This window comes from Ziziphus jujuba, chromosome 6, assembly GCF_031755915.1.
Source record: "Ziziphus jujuba cultivar Dongzao chromosome 6, ASM3175591v1".
Taxonomy (NCBI): domain Eukaryota; kingdom Viridiplantae; phylum Streptophyta; class Magnoliopsida; order Rosales; family Rhamnaceae; genus Ziziphus; species Ziziphus jujuba.
In genome coordinates this window covers 26,776,413-26,798,900 of record NC_083384.1, presented here as the reverse complement: position 1 = coordinate 26,798,900, position 22,488 = coordinate 26,776,413, and the positions used below count along the sequence as shown (strand labels likewise).

The 22,488-nt window shown below is 33.8% G+C and overlaps 1 protein-coding gene across 2 annotated transcripts; it reads left to right on the top strand.

The window, feature by feature from the left end:
- The first annotated feature begins 776 nt into the window (after positions 1–776).
- LOC107429972 (probable disease resistance protein At4g27220) lies at positions 777–22,070 on the top strand. Of its 2 annotated transcripts, XM_016040757.4 has the most exons (6): positions 777–1,324; positions 13,533–16,364; positions 17,268–17,723; positions 18,569–19,231; positions 20,674–21,480; positions 21,710–22,070. In XM_016040757.4, exons 2-6 carry the CDS (start codon positions 13,635–13,637, stop codon positions 21,788–21,790), a joined length of 4,737 nt encoding a protein of 1,578 aa, XP_015896243.3. In that variant the 5' UTR covers positions 777–1,324; positions 13,533–13,634; the 3' UTR covers positions 21,791–22,070. The 2 variants fall into 2 exon arrangements, with proteins under 2 accessions (XP_015896243.3, XP_024935120.3); XM_025079352.3 differs by lacking the exon at positions 21,710–22,070 and having other exon boundaries at positions 20,891–21,052.
- Positions 22,071–22,488: the final 418 nt, after the last annotated feature.

The following is a 22,488-nucleotide window of genomic DNA, read 5'->3' as shown; positions in this document are numbered from 1 at the left end:
ACTGGTTTTATAGCTATCCACGTGTCTAACAATGATACGATTGTCTACCTCTTGAACAATAACTCTGCATTGATTTAGGGACATCCATAGCTTTCTCGTTTGAAAAACACCCACCTGCCTTGTACTATGCATGTTATAATTATTTTTATATTAAAATCTTTAATTATTATTTTGACTATGACTAATCTATGAAGTGGAGTCCATTTTTCAACCCAAAGAAAGAAAACTGGTTTTATAGCTATCCACGTGTCTAACAATGATACGATTGTCTACCTCTTGAGCAATAACTCTGTATTGATTTAGGGACATCCATAGCCTCGTTTGAAAAACACTCACTTGCCCTTTTTTTTTTTTTTTTCAAAAGCTTCATGTATTTACTGCAATACAGAGTATTATTATATATATTAATAGTGATTGTTATTATTTTATATGATAATAAATTTAATATGTATGTAGCATTTATATATAGATAAAATCTACAGCTATATAAATTATTTTTACTTATATATATTTATATGGGATTTACAACTAAATAGGATAATAATAATCACTAGGGGAAATAAATATTATAATTATTTATTATAATTTTTTTTTATAAACACTCACCTGCCTTGTACCATACATGTTATAATTATTTTTATATTAAAATCTTTAATTATTATTTTGATCATGATTAATCTACGTGTTGCTAAGTCCATTAAAAAGAAAACTGTTTTTTTAAACTATCCACGTGTCTAACAATGATACGATTGTCTACCTCTTGAGCAATAACTCTGCATTTGACTTAGGGTGGCAAGTCTTTGGTCTCTTTGATTTATTATTATTATTGCAAGCTGCACAAAAATCCGGTAGCCAATCTGATCTATGTTTTGATCAAGAACAGAATTAGGAATTTCATCTCCACCTTTCGCTTCATTCTCTTCAATTGTGAACCTTTGATCCTTTCATTGCTTAAAGTCTCTTTAGTTTGCTGGTGTTTTGTTTTACTCTGTTCTACTTTCCATCATCTCCATCTTGTTTTCATTTTTGTCCGATCTTTTTCCTCTTGTCCTTTGTTTTGATTTTTTTTTTCTTTTTGTTTTCATTCCTTTTACTCGTATCATATCTACTTCGTTAGAATGCTTGTGCTAAACAGAAAAGAAATATAAAAAGCCCCAAAAAAAAGGGGAAAAAAAAAAAACTGCGTACTGATTGCTTTTAATAGATAAGGATTGTGTGGTTTAGTCTATCAGACGGAGAATATAGTTGGTCTATCTGTACGTGTTCTAAGGGTTAAGGAATTTGAAGAGCTACTAGCTTCATCTGTGACTTAAAGGAACTCAATGTAAGCTTTTCTTTTCTTATTTGATTTCACTTTTATATATTTCTAGATCTGTCTCTTGTTTAAATTCGGCCTTTTGAGTTCAATATTCTCGTTGCAGTTTTTTTTTTTTTTTTTTTTTTTTTTAAATTTATTATTATTATTATTATTAAAGTGGGAACTAATAAGGTCAGAAGCTATATTATATTCAAACAACTCTGGAATCCAATACACAGAAGCATCAGCTTCCATGAACACACCAGCTCCTTGCGGAAGCTTAGACAGAACAATAAAACCTAAAGAAGAATTATGATTGATTTTAGCAAGAAAATCCACTTTATTTCATCTCGATAACTATGATGAACAGAAAAATTTACATTCAAAGCAAAGACCTCTTTACAGCTACCAATCAGGCCAAAATAAGCATGATTCTAATCAATCTCAGTATTATCATCTAGGAAACCACGATACTAGAATCCACTTCCACAATAAATGGGCCACATAACTTACATCTGTCGCCTTCCTGCAAGGTAAAAAATATGCCAGCTTTGAAAACCTATCACAACTACAAACACAGAATCCAATCTTTTGGGTGTCATAGGTAATCCAAACACAAAATCCATGGATAAACCCTCTCAGATTGTGGATGGATGGTGCACGAAATGGGGTATAGGGCCAACATTTTGAAAATGACACTTTGCTTTTTAACAAACTACACATCTTTCAACATAGTCTGTTACATCTTTATTGCTTCCGGGTCAGTAAAACTTAGATTTGATCAACGTGATTGTTTTATCACTCCCACTATGGGTTGCTTGCATAATGTAATTCTAAATGAAGTTTTTTTAGGAATGCAAAGTTGATTTCCTTTAGATAAAAATCCCTCCATGATATGATATTCATCCATTTTGTCACGTAGTAGCCATTTTTCCCCAATGGTAGAGAGATCTACATCAGTTGCATAAAGCTCCTTGAGTGATTCAAACTCGGTTAGGTTGAATTATAAAGTAGTCAACAAAGTTGTTTTCTTGCTTAATGCATTTGCTGCTTTGTTGTGTTGTCCTAATTTGTGCTAAAATTGGTATCAGAGCCTAGTTCATAGGCATATTCAACAATGGCGACTAAATACGAAATAAAAAAAAAAAAAAGAAATTCAATGGGAATAATTTCTCATTGTAGAAAATGAGAATAAAAGCAGTTTTAAGAAAAGATAACTGCTTGACGGCAATTGGCGAAAGGCCTGCGAAGTTCCTTGATGATGACAAGTGAAATGAGATGGATGTTAATGCTATTACTAATCTGCATCTAGCACTAGCCGATAAAGTATTGTCCAGCATGGAGGAGAAAAAGACGGCAAAAAAAATATAGGACACTCTGACAAAATTGAACTCCTTTGCTAGCTGTAGCCATGCCACCTATATGTGCAAGCTTTACATTCATTCTTTGCCACCTATACGTGCAACTTGTCAACATAGCTAGAAAACTCTACATTCTTCCACCTCCTTTGACTAAGTCAACATCTTAATTAAGAAGTAATAGCCAAAAGTGGCTTTACTTGTCACCACATATCTCCCACTTAAAGTCACTTTTGCTATAACCTTTCTGTCCTTTCTACTTGCCATTTCATTCCCATGTTTGCTTATGTTTCTGCTAGGCCAACGGAGCATCTACACCACATAAACTTATCAGTGTTAATTGGCTTTGTCAGAACATCTACCAAGTTATCTCTAGTATGGATTTTCTATAGATCCACACTTCATTCTTCCAACTTCTCATGAACAAAGTGAAATGGAACTTGTATGTTTTTGTCTTCGAGTGATAGGCTGGATTCTTTGCTAAATGCAAAGTGCTTTGACTATCTCAAAACAGAGTTATTTTCTTTTGTTTGTGTCCAAGCTCCTCCAATATCATTGGCAAACAAAATGCCTCTTTGCTAGCTTGCAAAGTTGCAATATATTCTGCCTCCATTATAGAGGTAGCCACGACGGACTGTAGTTTTGAAACCTAGCTTACAGCTCCTCTAGCAAGAGTAAAAATATATCCCGTGGTGAATTTACTTTTGTCAAGATCACCTGCATAATTTGAATCAACATAGCCTCTGACAGTAAAGTCTGATCCTCCATAACATAATGTAGCATTTGAGGTACCCTTCACATATCTTAGGATCCTCTTCATAGTATTCTAATGCTCTCTACCAAGATTTCCATGTACCGACTAACCGCTCCCACTGCTTGTGCAATGTCTTGTCTTGTGCATCCATAGTGAACATTAAGCTACCCACTGCTGATGCATATAGTACTTAAGACATTTCTATCCTCTCTTTTTCATTGCTAGGACTCATACTTGAGGATAACTTGAAATTAATAGGAAGAGGGGTAAAAATTGGCTTACAATTTTGCATGTTAAAATGCTGCAAAATTTTATTCACGTAATTCTTCTGAGAAAGCCATATCTTCCTATTATTTCTGTCTCAGTAAATTTGCATCCTTAGAATCTTGTTTGCCGGTCCCAAGTTCTTCATTTCAAACTCACTAGCCAACTGTGCCTTCAAATCTTTAAAGCGATCTTTGTTGGGGCCTGCTATTAGCATGTCATCAACATACAACAGCAAAATAATAAAATTACTATCACCAAATCCCTTGTAGTAAGCACAAGGATCTGAACTAAGTTTTTTGTATCCAAGGCTCATGATGAAGGAATTAAATCTATACCAACATCTTAGTGCCTATTTGAGACCGTATAGAGATTTGTTCAACCTCCAAACCAAGCTCTCCTTTCCTTTTTCTTCAAAAACCTCCAGGTTGGAGCATATAAATCTTTTCTTCATGTTTTCCATGAAGAAATGCAGTTTTCACATCTCTGCTGATTATTACCATGTGGACAGCGGGATCCCACAGACGATACCCCTTAACTCCATCAACATATCCTAAGAAAATACACTTTCTAGATTTTGGATCCAGCTTTGATGTTTCTTGGGTGTTATACATAACAAAAGTAGGACTTCCAAACATATGTAAGCGAGAATAATCAGCTGGCTTACCAATCCACATCTCCATTGGTATTTTCAGATCAATTGTGGTTGATGGTGACCAATTGATCACATAGCAGGCCATCTTAATTGCTTGTGCCCAAAATGACTTGACCATATCTGTAGTTCTCAATATCGCTCTTGTCTGTTCCAATAAGGTTTTGTTCATCCGCTCTTCTACTCCATTTTGCTGTAGAGTGTATGCCATCGTAAACTGTCTCTTGATACCTTCTTGTTGACAGAAGTTATCAAATTCTGTACCAGTATATTCTCCTCCATTGTCCGTCCTCAAACACTTGATATTCTTCTCAGATTAAAGTTTTGCATTTCTAATGCTAAAAGCAAAGCTATCTTAAAGTTAATCCACTTTCATGTTTGGCAAGCACCAGTTCTTTCCCTAGGAGGTGCAAGGTGCTTCGTATCTTTTATTGATGATTAATCCATACTAGAGACAACTTGGCATATGTTCTGACAAAGCCAATTAACACTAACAACTTTATGTGGCATAGATCCTCCATTGGCCTAGCAGAAATATAAATAAACATGGGAATGAAATGGCAAGTAGATAGGATAGAAGGGTTATAGCAAAAGTGACTTTAAGTGGGAGATATGTGGTGGCAAGTAAAGCCCCTTTTGGCTATTGCTTCTTAATTAAGATGTTGACTTAGTCAAAGTAGGTGGAATAATGTAGAGTTTTCTAGCTGTGTTGACAACTTGCACCAATAGGTGGTAAAGAATGACTGTAAAGCTTGCACATATAGGTGGCACGGCTACAACTAGCAAAAGAGTTCAATTTGAATTTTACAACCTTTACCGTCTCTTTCTACTGCCATATTCCTCTATATATATGTCTTTCCCTTCCTTGTAAAATTAAATTCCGTTTTGAGATGTGAGAGAAACATAGAAAACAAAGAGAAAGAGGAGAGTATTAGAGAGAGAATTATAAAGGGGATTTTCTCCTAAATATTTGTGTCTTTCCTTTGCTAGAAAGAGAGTATGTTTTTCTCCTATTATAAGAGAGAGGGTATTGTCAATTGTACTCTCCTTATTTTAGAGAGAAATTATTTTATTCTTTTGATATAATAAAATCCTTCTACAATTGCCAATTATTTTATGTGTATTTTAGTTGAATATCTTACATGCAAATTTCTCATTTTTATAATTTCGACTTCAGCTACAATTGTGTGTCCTATACCTCGATTTCCTAACACAAATGAATAATGAAATTTTTGGAGAAATTTCTATCATCTAGTATGCAGATCATTCAAATTCTTTTGCGAATTCAACTATTTTAAAGGTTGAGGGGCCACATATCAAGATAAAATCCCTTTAAATCATGTAGTCTTCCTAATTATGGAAAGCTGTAGTAACAACATAGAGTTCTTGCTTATACGTGGTCCACTATGATTTTGCTTCACATGATTGCTCACTAAAGTACTTAATAAGCGTACATTCCTTATCAAAACTTGCACTGGGGCAACTTTAGAGGCATTTGTTTGAATTTCAAATACCTTGTCAATGTTAGGTAGAACTAGGGTTGTGCTTAAGTCAATTTTTGTTTTAATAAGTTGTAACTGTCTTTTTGATCTTTTCCCCATTTAAATTGTCCCTTTTTCAAGCAACCAATGAATGGTGTTGCAATCTTGTTAAACCTTCTTAAAACCCTTCTGCAAAATATTGCAAGGCTATGAAAACTTCTAAGCTCAATGACTAATTTTGGCAAAATGCAATCCACAATTGCTTGCATCTTATTAAGATCAATATGAATACCATCTTTGCTCATTATATATCCTAGAAATAAGAGTTATTTAGAGAAGATCTCAAATTTTTGAATACTTAGGTAAAGTTTGTTATCTTTGAGTAATTGAAATACTTGTTTGACTTGTTTCAAATAGTCCTCTTTATGTTTATTGTTGTTGATTATTTATTATCCAAGTAATTATGAGTTGAGTCCCATTCGCCTTGATATATCAGCTATTGAAACTTTAGGCTCCCGTACAATAAAATTGCTCACAGAAATTTCATTCCATCTTTTGCCATGTGAAAATTGAATTTGGCCTAAGATCAATATGCCATGTAAGGGCTAGATCAGTGAGAGAATTTACAAATAATCTTAGCTTCAATAGATTATTAGTCCCGACTTCTCTATATTGAGTTATGAATCATCCTGTATGCTCTATTGTGGAAGGATTTTCTTCACTTTAAAATAAAGTGAAGTCTAGAATCTTAAACCTTCATGGAAAATTTATTTGGTTGAACTCCTCAAAATATGGACTTCTATAAGTCGATCGACCAAATCTTATTACCACTAAGCCAACCATCTCATAGATGAAATTCTTAATTGGTTCCTAACTTATCTCTTTGCCATGATTATTCCCCCTGGGATGTTGAATTCTTGGCCAATCATAATCAAGGTTAGTCTATTGATTTTATCGTTGATTCCTTCAAAGTTGGCCATGAAAATCAATAGGATCTTCATTTTGGCCATGGCTCAAACATTGGCCTTGAAGATGCTGCCCTGGTCATGGACTGGCAGTGAAATACAAAGTTCAACTATTTCTTCTTGATTGGTCATGAATTCAGTAGACCTAATATCTCCCAATGTAACTTGAAAAGCCTGCATATGTTGAGCTAACTTTTTAAATTGGCTATTTGATTAACCATGTTGCTCAACAATGTGCCCCTCAACTTGAAATTGCTTGGTTGATCGAACATAGGATCGATTTTGATCTTCTTTCCCCTTTAAGTTAGATGTGGCCACTGACACTTGTTAATCTTTATTCTCACCTTAAGTGCAACACCCCATACTAAAGTACATCGGAATTTTCACATATTAACAAGTTTGACAAGAGTTGATCGAAGTTTGACAAAGTGGGCTCAATAGTTGACTCTTTACTGCATAAAGAATTTTGCATTAACCCTCACTGAGGCGAATTACACATCAACCCAAGTTTATAGACTAGTAGTATGTCGAAAACGGAGCGGTGATTACAAATTTATGGTAAAAAAAAGTTATGATGAAGGCTGATTAAGTGATGCTGAGTTTGACTTTTTATTTTTATAAAATTTGGTTTTTACTTGTATACCATTGTAAAGTATTTATTGATACGAGTTGATAGACTAGCAACATGCTTAATTTGAATTTATGGTTGAAGAGTTACCAACAGATAAAATTTAATTAATTTTTTTCGAAACTGAGTTTACTGGGTATAATTTGATACGTGTGAAAAACATGTGCACATTGTCCCCACCGACACGTGCCATTTGTCACCATTTTGGCCAATCTTGTGAGTGCACAATGGCACCCTGGGAGGCCTTTATTGGCTCACGTGGAGGAAAGAGAGGAGAGAGAGAGAGAGAGAGAGAGAGAGAGAGAGCAAAAATTGGCCACCCCTTGTTCACCCTTCTCTTGTCACAGGTAGCGTACATGCGCCGGCCCATGGCAACACCCACCCGAGATCAACTAGCTTGCCAAATTTCATGGTGATCCGGCTGGCGATGCATCGGGATAGGGGGCGATTTATGGTGGCAGTGTCGTTTGCTTTGTCGGCCAATTTCTCTCTTTCCTGCCACCCCCTTGCCTCACTCCCACCACCACCCACTTCAAGGCTGTCCTTCCCACTAAATTTGATGGCTGGTGGTCACTGGATGGGCCAGCGTCAGAGTAATTTTCTGGTGACCGCAGTGGCTCACCGATTCCTTCAGTGTTGGTGAGTTTCTGACTAAACAACCATCCTTTTCCACCTAATTTGACCTTCTTGAGTCCAAATCCAAGGTTCATTTTTTGCCTAATTCTAGCTAGATCATGAGATCTGGGGATATTAAATTGCCTGAGTCTTCTCGGTCAAATCCCAGCCATCACCTGTCACATGTCTGGTATATAAGACCCATTTAGCGATCTTTGCATCTTAAGCTTCAATTTGGTATATTTGTTATCAATTTTAGTTAAAGTTTGTGTTAACTCTTCTGGATAAAATGTGTATAAAGTACCCAATTTTAATGGGTATTATGGTTTGTTGATATTTTAGACACTCGTGTGAATCGCTTGTGAAGGATCCCGACTAATCCGCATGTTCAAGGGAGTTTTCCGCTTTCCAAATTTATTTTTAGGCAATTAAAATTATATTATTGTATTGTTTGAATTTATGTAAAGTATGTGGTGTGTTTTAAAGTAAAGAAAAATATTTATTAATTGTGTTATGAAAAACTAGGATGTTATTATATTTAATTTTGTATAAATTAATTTTATGATGTTGGAAAAATAATCATAATAAATTATTTGCATTCACAAATATATATACGTATATATATATATATATATATACGTATATATATATATATATATATATATATATATATATGTATATATATATATGTTTACGTGTATGTAAGTGTATTTGTGTTTATTATGGAAAGGAATGCTTTTATAAAGGAATTTTATGGGTTTAGAAAATTTATTAAAAATTTGGTATTATTTTGTAAAAATTTGCTGTTAGATTATATTGCCAAATTTTACTATTTTAGATGCACCATACAGTATTGGTGCTTTGTAATGTCTATTGTTGATTAGCATACATGTATCGTTTAGCCATTTTGTGCGAGCTAAGGGTGAGAAGGCTGGCAGGTATTTTGTATAGTGAGCATTAGCCATAGGATGATAGGTTATTAAAATCGATGTTTTGGCACACCAAGGTGTTTTATTGTAGGTATCTGTGTAATCCCCATGTTAGAGTGGTGTTTGAGACATTGAGTACACATGACACAACTTGGTATATAATGTGGTGTATCGGGTTAATTCTTGATACGTGTTTTAAAAGAAAAATGTTTTTAAAAATTATATTTTATTACTTATGGAAATTATGTTTTAAAATGATTTAAATTGCTATTTTATAAATTATTATATATTGTTGAATTTAAATTTATCATATTCTATCATTTCATTTTATTTTATAGTTATTTTGGTTTCCTCTAAATATTAATTTTATTATTTTTTATCATTAATTTTTATTGTATTTATGTTTTCTACACCATTATTTTAATTTTGGGGGGAATACAAAAATTATGGGTTTGTGAAGACAATAAAAAGGGAAATCTTTCAATTAAGGGAAATAGATTTGTGAGGGTTTTAAGAGAAAATCTTTATTTCTAAATAATTCCTTAAATACTAAATTTTAAATTTCAAATTTATTTATTTATTTTTCATTACTTTATATTAATATATTTTAATACTTAGATGGGTACCACTCATTGGGATGATTAGCATCTTGTTATTTTCTTGTTTTTAAATCCGTTCTCCTAGACCCAAGTGATTAGTGGACGTTGACCATCGAAGGTGTGAGCTCGATGTATATCCGTCCATTTCTGTGTTTGGACAAGAATATTCTTCCTTTTTAATCCTTGTAATATTTCTATTATTTTGCCCTTTGTATTTGTGTTAAATCTGTTCTTTAAATTAAATCTTAACATCCTCTGGTACTAAATGTTGAAGTGTAGTAATTTTTAATTACTGTCATTGTGAATTTATTAATTATTAATTTTATGCTTGCTACCTATAATATTTATTATCGGAGTGTTGCACCTTGTATTGGTTTGTGCTTTCTGTACAAGGATTTTTAGGGCAAATCCAACCCTTAGGGGAGATGCCGCCGAATTTTTGATACGAATATCCAATGGGATTTTCCTTAATTAGAGGTTAACCTAGGGTTTTGGTAGGGAATCCTGGGATTGTCCTGACATTAGGTGTATTGGGCCTTGGCTAACATTTCTATCTTGACCATGGTCGCCAAGATTTTGTCCCAGAACTTGAACTTGTTTGGCCTAATGAGATGGAACAACACCTAGCCCCTCACCCCGAACTTGTTCTGTCGAAGGAACAATAGATTGAATGTCAACCATTGTTTCAACTTGTCACTCAAAGATGGTGACCTTATGCTTAGATGGCTTAACTCCTTCAATTGCGGCCAAAGTGGCCTATGATTGTTGAAGAAAATTTTCCATGAATTTATTGAGTGTTTCGACAAACATTTCACCAAGTTCGTAAATCATATTTTCTTGTCTTTCCAAGCTATCCTTCAATTGTTAGGACAACTCTTGGATTGACATATTAAGTCCTTGGGACCTTTCTGCATCCTTATATTTAGCTTTACACTCTTGGCCGTTGTGAGGCTTCTTTTCTCTAGGTGCTGCATCAAAAGTTTTGGTCGTCACCACCTTGATTAACATCTCCATCATGCTTGGAAGCTCTTGTGTCCACCATAGCTTCAAATTCGAATTTTGCCCTTGTTCAACTAGGCATGCCAACAAAGATATGTTGATTATTTAGGTTAACAATCAATGTCCCTAAGCGCATAGGAGCATGCCACTTTGTATTGTAGGTAATTTAAAGGAAAAGAAAATAAAATAATGCGCAAATTTGGTGAATCTGGCTTTCACCAAACAATTGTGCTTAACATAGGAAACTAATTTATAATGGATTCATTTATTTCCTTATGATTAAAAGGATTTTAGAAGTAAAATTTGATAAAAACAATGAAAGCAACTTGAAATTTAGAAACATGAAAATCTTGATATTTGGAAAGATTGAAAACTAGCAACCTTGAATATCGATTAAGATTAAATGAGAGAGTTTGTATGTGTGCTTTTGAGTGTAGACAGAGAGAAAATTTGATTTTGCCCTTTTATATAGTTTTTGTTGATGTTCAATCCCAATGGGGCTAAAACTCTTCCATATCAGGCCTAAACTTTTATATTCTAATGTTCATTCTCCATCTTGGCCATAAAAATATTTTTGGTGTCAAAATATATATAAAACAAGTTGTCCCATTCATCCAAAAATGCTTTAGACATAGATATTTTTAAAGAAGTAGGATCAAAATTTTGTCCCAAAATAGTGTTCCTAACCCCAAAAATAGCCCATAAGCTTAACATTCTTATAAGCTAAAAACGTTCTTCTCAACCTCAAAAATACTCAACATTTTTATAATTGAAAATGTTCTTCCTAACCCCAAAACTACTTCTTAGCCTAACATTCTTATAATCCGAAAATGTTCTTCCTAACCTCAAAAACACTCCTTAAGCCCAACATTCTTATGAAGACCTAGGCCTGGGATTTTCTTCCCATAAATCTACTAAAGAACAATCCTTCACCCAATCATTAGTACCTTTGTTCAAAGGAATATTACTCACCAACCCTCTGAATTTCTCTTCCTTATTGAGATTTCATTAAAATCCTCTACCACAAGCCAAGGAAACTGATTAATTTGATTAATTTCCTTCAAAGCCTCCTATAGCTCCTTCCTATTTTTCACAATCCGACTAGCATATATTGCTAGAAACAGCCATCTCCCTTTCTTAAAATCATTAAAAACAAGATTAACCATTTGATTAGAAAAAGAAATGACCTCCACCTTAACCTGAACATCCTTCCAAAGAACTCAAATCTCTCCTGGAAAACCAATTAGATCCAGTACTTAATCCCAACCAATTCTTGCAATACTCCTCTGCCTCTCTGCCACTAATTTTAATTTCCATTATAACCAACATATAAGCTTTATGATTCACAGTTAACCCCTATGCATTCTTTGAGAAATCCATACTCTTAGCACCTCTTGCATTCCAAAGTAAGATATTCATATTTAGAAATAAGAGGGCCAACAACGATTACAAAAACCCCTTTATGTAAACAATGTTTCCCCATTATCAGCAGCCACCTCACATTGAAGTGAATCTCCTTCAATCAAATCCATTATCCCACCACTAGATTTAGGATCAGGAGGCTTAACTTTGAGACGCTTGATGCTTCTTAGAACCCTAATTCTTTTCAATAGAATCTTTCAAATCACAGGCTATAGAAATGATGTCATCCTTGAATTTATTGTATTCTGTGTCAGAAACCTTCCTCAAAATCCCATGCCCATTAATTTTTCCAAACATCTTATTGATATGAGTTTTCTCCCTTTAATTTTAAAACTCACAACCTCCCTGTTAAGACTTAAAGCTAGAGAAGAGTTCGCAATTCTATTTTCTTTATCTTCTCCTTCAATATAATTTGCTTTTCCCTTTCATCCAATTTCCACTAATAGCTTTATTTATTTATCTTTTATTTTAAAGCTATTACTCTTTTCTTTTAAAACTTGAGGACTTGTCACGGTCACAATCAGCTAGAGGAGTTTTAGTAGCCAAATCCTCAATTCTTCAAATCGCCTTGCACTCTCCACTGCAAGCGTAGTCTCTCCACCAAAAAAGAAAACAGTAGAGATTTACCAACTACCTTGATGATTAAAGCACTCATCCTTAGCTTCCAGAGCATCTTATGCTCTTGCTTTAACAAAATCAGTCCAGGCACCCCCAACTCTTTTGGCAACAATTCCAATTCTTCTCAACCAAAGTCTAAACATCCATATCATCTTCACTAACTTCAAGATCACCCAATTCCTCTTCTAAATGTGCACATTTCAGCAAAGCATCGCGTAAATTGCAAAATTCCTTCTCCAAACTTATCTAATTCTTTGGCTGCAGCATTCAAATCCTCTCACCCTTCAATCTCAGTACCTTTACCATCTGGACCAAACCTAAACCTTGCTTTCCATCTCTCATGGAGTCAAATTCTATGGATTCAGTAAAAAAACGGGTTATATGCAGAAGCTTTTTAAATTAACTTAGGTAAAGATCGTGGGGAAGATTTAATTGAGGCAAGCAGTTGGATCATAATGAAGAACCAGAGGCAAGAAATGTAAATCCAATGGAAGGAATATTAATTTCTATTGCATTTGAATTGAATTCATTCTGGGTACATGGCATATTTATAAGGCGCTTCAAAGGCGGTAAAATTTAGCTAACCGCCACTTTGGATGTTACTTAACCAAATAGGAAAAACCAGTTGTGTACGTATGAGTACAAAGCTTTGACCCCTCTTGCTAGCTTATGACACCTCATACTTAATTTTCTTTTACAGCTGAGAAACAATAATGTCCAATTTACATTGAGTTATTGCTGCATGAAGTAGCTCATGTTCTCTAATAAAAGAATAAGCCATCTAAGCCAATAATATGCTATCTTCAGAATGAAGCACCCAATCAAAATTTTCCTGCTCCATTAAGTTACGGCAAATTACCAAAATTATAAATTACTTTTTCCATTTTTTAACAAAAACAAAGACACAGTTTCATGCTCACAATCTTTGTTTTTTTTTTTTTCCCATTGCAGTTGTTATCATCGTATTTTATTTGGTTTAGTTGCTCCTATCTGAGAAACACCACCCCACCCCAAAAAAAACAAAAAAAAAGTTGGAAAGTTCTGAAAGTGAGCATGCAAGTTTTGTCTATAATTGGTGGAAAACTTACGGACTACGCCATTGAACCGGTTGTACGGCAAGTGGGTTATGTAATTAACTTCAAGAGCAATGTTGAAAATCTAGAGACTCAACTTGAGCACTTACCCGATGCTAAAACAAGGGTCGAACACTCTGTTGAGGAAGCATTAAGAAAAGGCCACAGAATCGAAGCTGATGTGGAGAAGTGGAAGAAAAGCGTGGATGAGATCATTAAAGAGGCAGATGAATTTAAAGATGAAAACAAACTGAAGAAGAAGTGTCTTTTCGGATTCTGTCCTAGTTCGATTTCGTCGCGTTATCGTCAAAGCAGGAAAGCAACAAAAATTGCACAAAAGGTTGTTGAAATCCGGAAGAGAGGAGAGTTTCTCAATGGTGTTTCATATACCACTTCACCAAAGGATATATGGACAACTGATAGGTACCAGGTATTTGAGTCAAGAAATTCTTTTTTGAATAAAATTATGGAGGAACTCAGAGATCCTGATATCTATGTGATTGGAATATATGGGATGCCTGGTGTGGGGAAAAGCACACTCGTCAAAGAAGTTGCTAATCAAGCAGTGAAGAACTTATCCCTTGATGTGGTGATAGTAGAAGTCAAACAGAATGCAGACGAAAAAGTAATTCAAAAAGAAATTGCCGCAAAGTTTGGTCCGGAGCTAGATGAAAATATGAGTGTTGCAACAAGAGCACGCCTTCTAAGTGACCAGATTAAAAAGAAGAATAAAGTTCTCGTAATTTTGGATGACGTTTGCGAAATGCTTAACTTGGAAAAGTTGGGACTTCCATTTGGGATCTGTAAAATTCTGTTGACTTCAAGAATCCGAGATGTATTAATATCCCCTGAGACTAGCATGCAGAAAGATTTTCGGCTGAAAGTTTTAGACGAACAAGAAACTTGGAGTTGGTTTAATAGTATAGTAGGTGATGCTCTTAAAAACGTTGACATTCGAGAAGTAGCAATTGAAATAGCCAAAAGATGTGGTGGTTTGCCAATTTTAGTTGTGACACTCGCAACAGCATTAAAAAGTAAAAGCTTACGCTCATGGAAAGAGGCTTTGAGACTTCAAAAAAATTTTGAGGGAAAAGGATTGCAAGACAAAGCGTACTCGGGCATAGAGTGGTGTTACACAAAGTTGGATGGTGAGGATGTGAAGTCTTTGTTTTTGATCTGTGGTATGCTTGGAAGAAGGCACTATTTACTTGACGACTTGTTCAAATATACAAAGGGTTTGGGTTTGAGTTTGTTCAAAGGCATAAAAACAATGGAAGAAGCACGTTGTAGATTCCATTCGTTGGTTGAGAAACTCCATGACTCTTGTTTGTTAATGCTAGATACTAATGAAGAACAGTTTACAATGCATGATCTTACACATGATGTTGCCAGAGACATTACATCCAGAAATCAGCATTTCTTATCATTAGTAGATGGAGATGATTTAAAGGAATGGCCAAAAAAAGATATTCTTGAGCAGTACTCATTAATATCTTTCAATCAGATTAATATCCCCAGACTTCCTGAACAGTTGGATTGCCCAAAGCTGCAGCTCTTCAGTTTGTATGCTACAGAAAAATCATTGACGATTCCAATCAACTTTTTTAAAGAGATGAAAGAACTCAAAGTTTTAGATTTAACCAATATCTGTATTCCGTCACTGCCTCCATCTCTTCATTTTTTAACAAGTCTGCAAACATTATGTCTATGTCAGTGCAGATTGAGCAATATATCTATGGTTGGTGAGCTAAGAAGCTTGGAAATTCTTAGCTTTCAGAATTCCAAGTTTAAACTGTTACCCAAAGAAATAGGGAAATTGACTCGTCTACTGGTTTTGGATTTGAGTAATTGCTCTGAGCTTGAAGTGATTCATCCAGATGTCATATCAAGCTTGACAAGATTAGAAGAATTGAATATGAATTGCAACTTCAACCAGTGGGAAAAGGAAGGAATCAATATCAATGAAAGAAGTAATGCTAGGGTTTCAGAGCTAAACCACTTACCCAACTTGACCACGTTAGACATAAATATTAAAGATGCTAGCCAGTTTCCAAGTTTGTCTGAGAAGTTGGTAAATTTCAAGATATCTATTGGTGACGTTTGGAATAGGTCTGCTAAATACACAACTTCAAGGACTCTGAAACTCAAGCTCTCTCCAACCAACAAATTGGACCAATGTCTTAAAACACTAATGAAAAAATCTGAAGATTTATACTTGGATATATTGGAAGGATTTGAAGATATTGTTGATCAACTAGATATGGATAGTTTTCCACGACTGAAGTATCTGCATGTCCAAAATAATCCAGTGAACTGCTGGAGTTCTTTGCGTATTGAATTCCCCAACTTAGAGGCATTATTTCTATGCAACCTTATTAATTTGGAAAGTCTTTGCTCTGGCCAACTGCCGCTTGAGTCTTATAAACACTTAACGACCATAGAAGTGGAGAAGTGTCCCAAATTGAAAAACCTCTTTTCTTTTTCAACTGTATTCTCACACTTTTCGCAGCTTCAAGAAATAAAAGTGGTTGATTGCGATAACATGAAAGAGATTGTTGTTGAAGAAAAATATGAAAATTTGGAGGATCATGTAAATGATCGTATTGAATTTTGTCAATTACAAACTTTGACACTACAAAGTCTTCCAGAGCTTACTTGTTTCGCCTCAAATAATGAGATTGATAGTTCCATGGGACTTTTCAATTATAAGGTATGATTTTTCATTTTCACTTGACATGCTTTTATTTCCACCAAAAAAAAAAAAAAATACTTGACATTGCTTTTATTGACTAGCATTTCTCATATCCACGAAGTCATTTTAGTACGTAAAATAATTAAGTTACATTTCATAAATATCATTGCTTTGATATTGGTGCTAATTTTATACGAGCAAAAAAAATAATGGTAATTACTTATTAACAATATTTTTCTATTTTTTTCCGAGCTTTACATAGCTTTGGAATTTATTTTAGTTTCTTCAAAATTTAACATAACTTTAGAATCTTATTTTTAATTTTGTACTTTGCAATATTTTGATTTTGCTGTTGCAACGCCGTTTTTCAACAATATTTGAATTACAACTTAATTTTAAAACGAAATTGATGAACATCAATTAAATAGCTAGACCAAATACATATAGACGATGAATTGTTTCACTTATTTTATTTTTATTTTTTTTAATCATATTTGTTTTATATAGACATATGGTGTATAAAATAGGTTATCTATTTGAATTCTAGAGTTGGTTAGTTTCATCAAACTACTCCACTAAAGGATCTACGGTTATGCCTTAGAAGAGGGTAAAGTTGTTCCATTAAAATAAAAAATAAAAATAAAAATTGGGAGACAATTAGAGATACAATGAACATTACATCAGTGTTGGATAAAATAGAGAATGGCAAGTTGGCAGATAATGACTTTAAAAGTGCCAAAAACTAACATGTTTGATTTCATTGACCAAAACCCTCTAATAGTTATTAGTATAATACATATGCATGAATGCATGTTTGCAATATTTGGAATTTCAGTATAAGTTTGAATAAATAACATACTGTTGTCAACATATATATAACTGCTCAATTTCTTAACATGAATTTGTTTTTATACACAAAAGGTTGTGTTCCCCAAGTTGGAGATGTTGAAACTATTATCCATTCCTTTGAGTAAATTTTGGGATGGCCAGCTTTTAGCAAGATCATCTTGGGTTGAAAACTTAACAAGCTTGATCGTGGATGGTTGTGATGGTTTACCATTCTTGTTTTCGTCTTCCATGGCTATAAACTTTGTGCAACTCAAAAAGCTTCGGATACGCAGATGCCAAAATATGGTGGATATAATATCAACAGAAGCATATAATGGCATTGAAGAAAAGATGGATAACATGTTTCCTAAACTAGAATATCTGGAGCTATATACTCTTGGAAACTTGGAAACATTTTGCTCATCAACAACTTACCTCAAATTTTCATGTTTGAATTTCTTGTATATAAAGGAATGCACTAAGCTAGGTTCCGTCATCGTCGATCGAAATATTCGAGATGCTGCTCTGCACTATTTGTTTGATGCAAAGGTGAGAATATATCTTAGCATTAGATTTAGAACACATTATACATGTATATATATATATATACACATATATATTGAAATGATATGGTAAGAAACTTATCGAAAAGATTTGTAAGAAACAATATTCACAGCCGTCAAATCTGCATAGTTTTTGTAATTTTACGGCTGTGGATGGTTATCCCTCACAATTTTTCTTCATAAATCTCTAAGTATATTAAAACTGTATATATATATACAAAGGAAAAAGGTTCAACGAACTAACTTTTTTAAAATCAATTCCTAATATTGTGACCTTTGATTTCTTTCACTTGGACCGAGCTTCACCAATTTTTCTGCCCAAGTAATAGAATTAAAGATGAACAGGATTTATGAATTTAATTTTAAAAGTTTGGTCATCCTAACCTAATACTCTCTGATATATATATATATATATATATACAAGGTTATTATTGTGGACAAAATTGGACACTATATGGTGGGCGACAACCATCCATAGCTATCAAATTTGCATAATTTGTATGATTTGATGACTGTGGATGGCTGTCATCCACCATGTGATAGAGGATTTCCCCCACAACAACATTTTCGCATATATATATATATATATAATTTTGATATGGTAAGAAATTTATAGAGAATAACTGTGAGGGACAGCTTCCAAAGCCATCAAAGCTGTAAGATTTTCATGATTTGATGGTTGTGGATGATTATCCCAACAATCCTTATCCATAAGTCCTTTATTATATCATTTCTGTGTATATATATATATATATTATGCATGCATGTGTTTGTGATTTGAAATATAATAGGATGTTCTTAGCAAATAAACTCCTTTTGTTACGAATGTAGGTTGGTTTTCCTTGCTTGAAGAAATTGGTTATCAAAGGACTGCATAAGTTGATGACAATATGGCACACCCATCTTGATCCAAATTCATTTTCCAAACTCACTGAAATCTGGGTTGAGGATTGCCCAAGTTTAATACATATTCTTGGGCCCGCTATACTCCAAAGATTGGACAGTACTGTGGATCTTTTAAATGTATGGAAATGTGATTCATTGCAAGTGGTATTTAATGTTAAAGAAGCATCTGATACATTATTAGCACCTCATCATTTGGAAAAATTCAACTTTTGCCTTTGTGAAGTTGATATACGCAATTGTAGAAGTCTGAAAAATGTATTTCCAGCCTCTTTGGTAAGAAATAGAAATCTTGGGAAGCTACAGAAGTTGTGGATCTTTGATTGTGAGATGTTGGAGCAAATCGTTGGTGAAGAAGTAGGAGTAGAAGAAGTGATGGCTACCTTTGTGTTTCCAAGTACAAAGGAGGTATTCCTTTTCAATCTGCCGCAGCTCAGCAGTTTTTATCCGGGGAGGCATACTTCCAAGTGGCCGTCGCTCATTGAATTGGAGGTGACTGGATGTTACAAACTAGAGGTTCTGGCTGCAGAATCTTCATGTTTTCAGCAACAACATGATACTTACAAACAAGTATTCTTTTTATATGAAAAGGTAAAGACTACTCTCACTTCTAAACCCAATTCCTCTTTGTTTAATTTATTCTTTTGAAATTACATATTTTATAAATTTTAAAATTAATATACATATATTTATACACATACAGAACCACCATAATTTGGGCCTGGACTTCCATCATCAAAATTTTGTATTTACACACACACACACACACACACACACACATATATATATATAGTTTCTCACCCAAACACTTTGATGGAATTTGGTACAAACTCTAACGTCATGCAACATATTATGGGAAAAAAAACTTCCAGCAACATATTATGAGAAAAAAAAACTTTCAGCAACATGCTGTGTAATATTGGAGTCTGCATCAAATTCCATCAAGCTTGGTGCCCTTATGAGAAACGGACTATATATATATATATTCATATATAATTTTGCTAAAAAACACACTATTTGTGCACTATAAAGGGCACACCACCAGTCTTTTGTGGACAATATATTGAACCATTCAGTCTATTGTTGACAAGAGATTGGTGGTGCGCTCCTTATGGGTGAGATTAACATGCATCATAGTTTAACGGTATATATGCATATAGGGAAATTCTACGGTGCGGACCGCATCCAATGTGTACAGTGTACAGCAAAACCGACGCCTTCATCCAAAAAGTATCGGTTTTGGGTGCGTCCGCACCATAGAAGCTCTCTTTCTCTCTCTATATATATATATTTATTTATATATAAAACAATCTTCAATGAAATTGGGTTAAGATTAAAAAATTCATTTATGGTAATACCTGGCCTATAGGGTGCCTTAAAGAGATTTTTTAATATATCCTTAAACCGATATTTGGTGAATAACTAAATTTAAAATTTTAGTCTTTGATATGATACTAAAACTAATAATAAAGGACATGGATGGACTCGGTATGAGCCTCTCTCTCTCTCTCTCTCTCTCTTCATATATATATATATATATAGGAATGACCATTACTTTAGCATAATATTTTGTGAATTTGAAGATTGATGTTCTCTTTTATAATTTTTTTCTAAATTTAGACAACATATGCATTATAGTTAACTAATTAAGGAACACTTTAAGGTTAAAAAAGAGTGAAATTTATATATGTTAACGTCCATCCTCGTAATTTCTAGATGAAATCCAGAATTAATTATTCAGTTAACAATATATTTTATGGTAAAAAGTAAAATCTAAGTATCCTGACCTTTTGCAACTACTATGAAACTTTCACAAAAGTAGAATGCTCTTTATGAAAGATTATAGAAAAATAGGCAAACCACAAGTAAAATTAACTCCAATAATTATAAACAAAGATAAGACGTGCAAATATCTAAATTTGTTATTGTGCGTTGAGTCATTTGAAAGGAATCATCTCTGAAAATTGAAAGAAGAATAATTATCTCTTATTACGTGTGCTAAGTGCTAAGCATTTTGGCAATATGCGTGGCAGGATTCATTCTCCAATTTGAAAAACTTGACTTTGAGCATAACGGAGACTTTGTGTGGTTCACTCCCTGTAGATTTCTTTAAAATAAAGAACATCCTGGTTTACTGCGAACACATTACATCAGTTGTTCCTTTATCTGTTTTCTTTAAGAAATGTCACAATCTCGAAACGCTTCGAATGTTTAATAATGGAGATATTGAAGAAATATTTATCTGTGAAGGATCTTTGGATGGGGAACAACATCTAGTTGGGACATTATCACAGTTAAAAAATCTCAAGATTGTTGGAATGCCGAATCTGATGCATGTATGGAAAGACAGCTCTCATCTTGCAGGACCTCTTTTCCAAAATTTGGAAACTCTACGATTGCATCACTGCCTAAGACTAGAGAATATAGTTTCATCCGCTATATCCTACCGTAATATAGTGGAATTGGAAGTATTCGACTGTAATGGACTGAAGCATTTAGTCACATACTCGGTCGCTAAAAGCTTCAACAATCTTGAAAGAATGATAGTCAAAAACTGTGAAAGAATGATAGAAATCGTTGAAAGTGATAAAGACAGGGATATTGATGTAGAAAATGAAATTACTTTCAGTCGGTTGCAATATATGGAGCTGTCTGACCTACCAAATCTGAAAGGCTTTTGCTGTCGGGATTACAATGTCAGATTCCCTGTCTTGGAAACTTTATTGGTGTCTAGTTGTCTAGAGATGAAGATTTCTTCTGATGGAGTGCTCCTAGATGATTCCAAACGCGAAAGAATACCAATAGTAGAAGAAAATTATAATGATAATTCTCATATAACGGTAATTCTTTTTTTTTGTCATTTTTATGTTTTTACTTCAACTTCCATCTCTTTTCTATTTCATCTCTTATATATATATATATGATATATCAATAATATTTTTCTCTTATGGGAGAGGCTACATAAGAGAATAACTATATATATTGTCCAGTTTATGCTAGCTTTATTCTTTCAAATTAACATGTTTGGTAATGATAAAAAAAATTAACTTTTTTTTTTTTTCAATTTAGAAGGAAAGAGGGCTTTGTCGATTTGAAGTTCGATTTATTGTAAGAAGCCATACTTTAAAGGACGCTGGTGACTTCGCTTAAATAGCCACATATGTAACTAATTGGAACTAGGCCATGTGGACATGTGGGTATACCATATAATTGAGAATAGCAGCCGCATAGCCAATCTCGTATGCCTCTCTCTCTCTTTTGTTAGCTCTCCATTGAAGAATATTGTCAAGGTTTGTTGGTTCTTTTGTTTTCTTTGAAATTGTAGAAATATACTCATATAGTTTTCTATTTGGTTTCTGCCCTTCGAATCAGAGCGCATTTGGTGTACTTGGGATTTGGGGTTTTATGAGAGTTTATTAAACTTTTTTTTTTTTTTTTGGTATTTTCCTTTAATTGATAGTGGAATTTATTCACCTCTTTGCCATAAGGACTTGCTTTGATGACGATGATGGGACATTATTGATGTAGAAAATGAAATTATTTTAAGTCGGTTGCAAATTTTACAACTTTCTACTATCAAATCTGAAACGTAATACACGATATAAATCCATCCCAAAAATCACTTATAAGAGATTCACAGGCAAACCATCTTTTTAATGGAGCTATTTAGTGCCTTTTTCAACCAAACACATACACATAATAATAATAATAATAATAATTATTATTATTATAATTGTTGTCACCCTTTTTCAAAAGCTTTCAAAAATGTTCTAGCACAGGTGGGAAAATTCCGAGCAGTAAACAATTTACAACTTCGTCTTCTTCCCGGAAAATTGCAATCATAGCAA

What these genes read in the sequence shown, in the direction of transcription:
- LOC107429972 (XM_016040757.4), top strand. Translation starts at nt 13,635, where the DNA reads ATGCAAGTTTTGTCTATAATTGGTGGAAAACTTACGGACTACGCCATT. An exon ending in ACTATTTGTTTGATGCAAAG is followed by an intron (nt 17,724 to 18,568) that starts GTGAGAATATAT and finishes TTACGAATGTAG; the next exon opens with GTTGGTTTTCCTTGCTTGAA. An exon ending in ATGATAATTCTCATATAACG is followed by an intron (nt 21,481 to 21,709) that starts GTAATTCTTTTT and finishes TTTTCAATTTAG; the next exon opens with AAGGAAAGAGGGCTTTGTCG.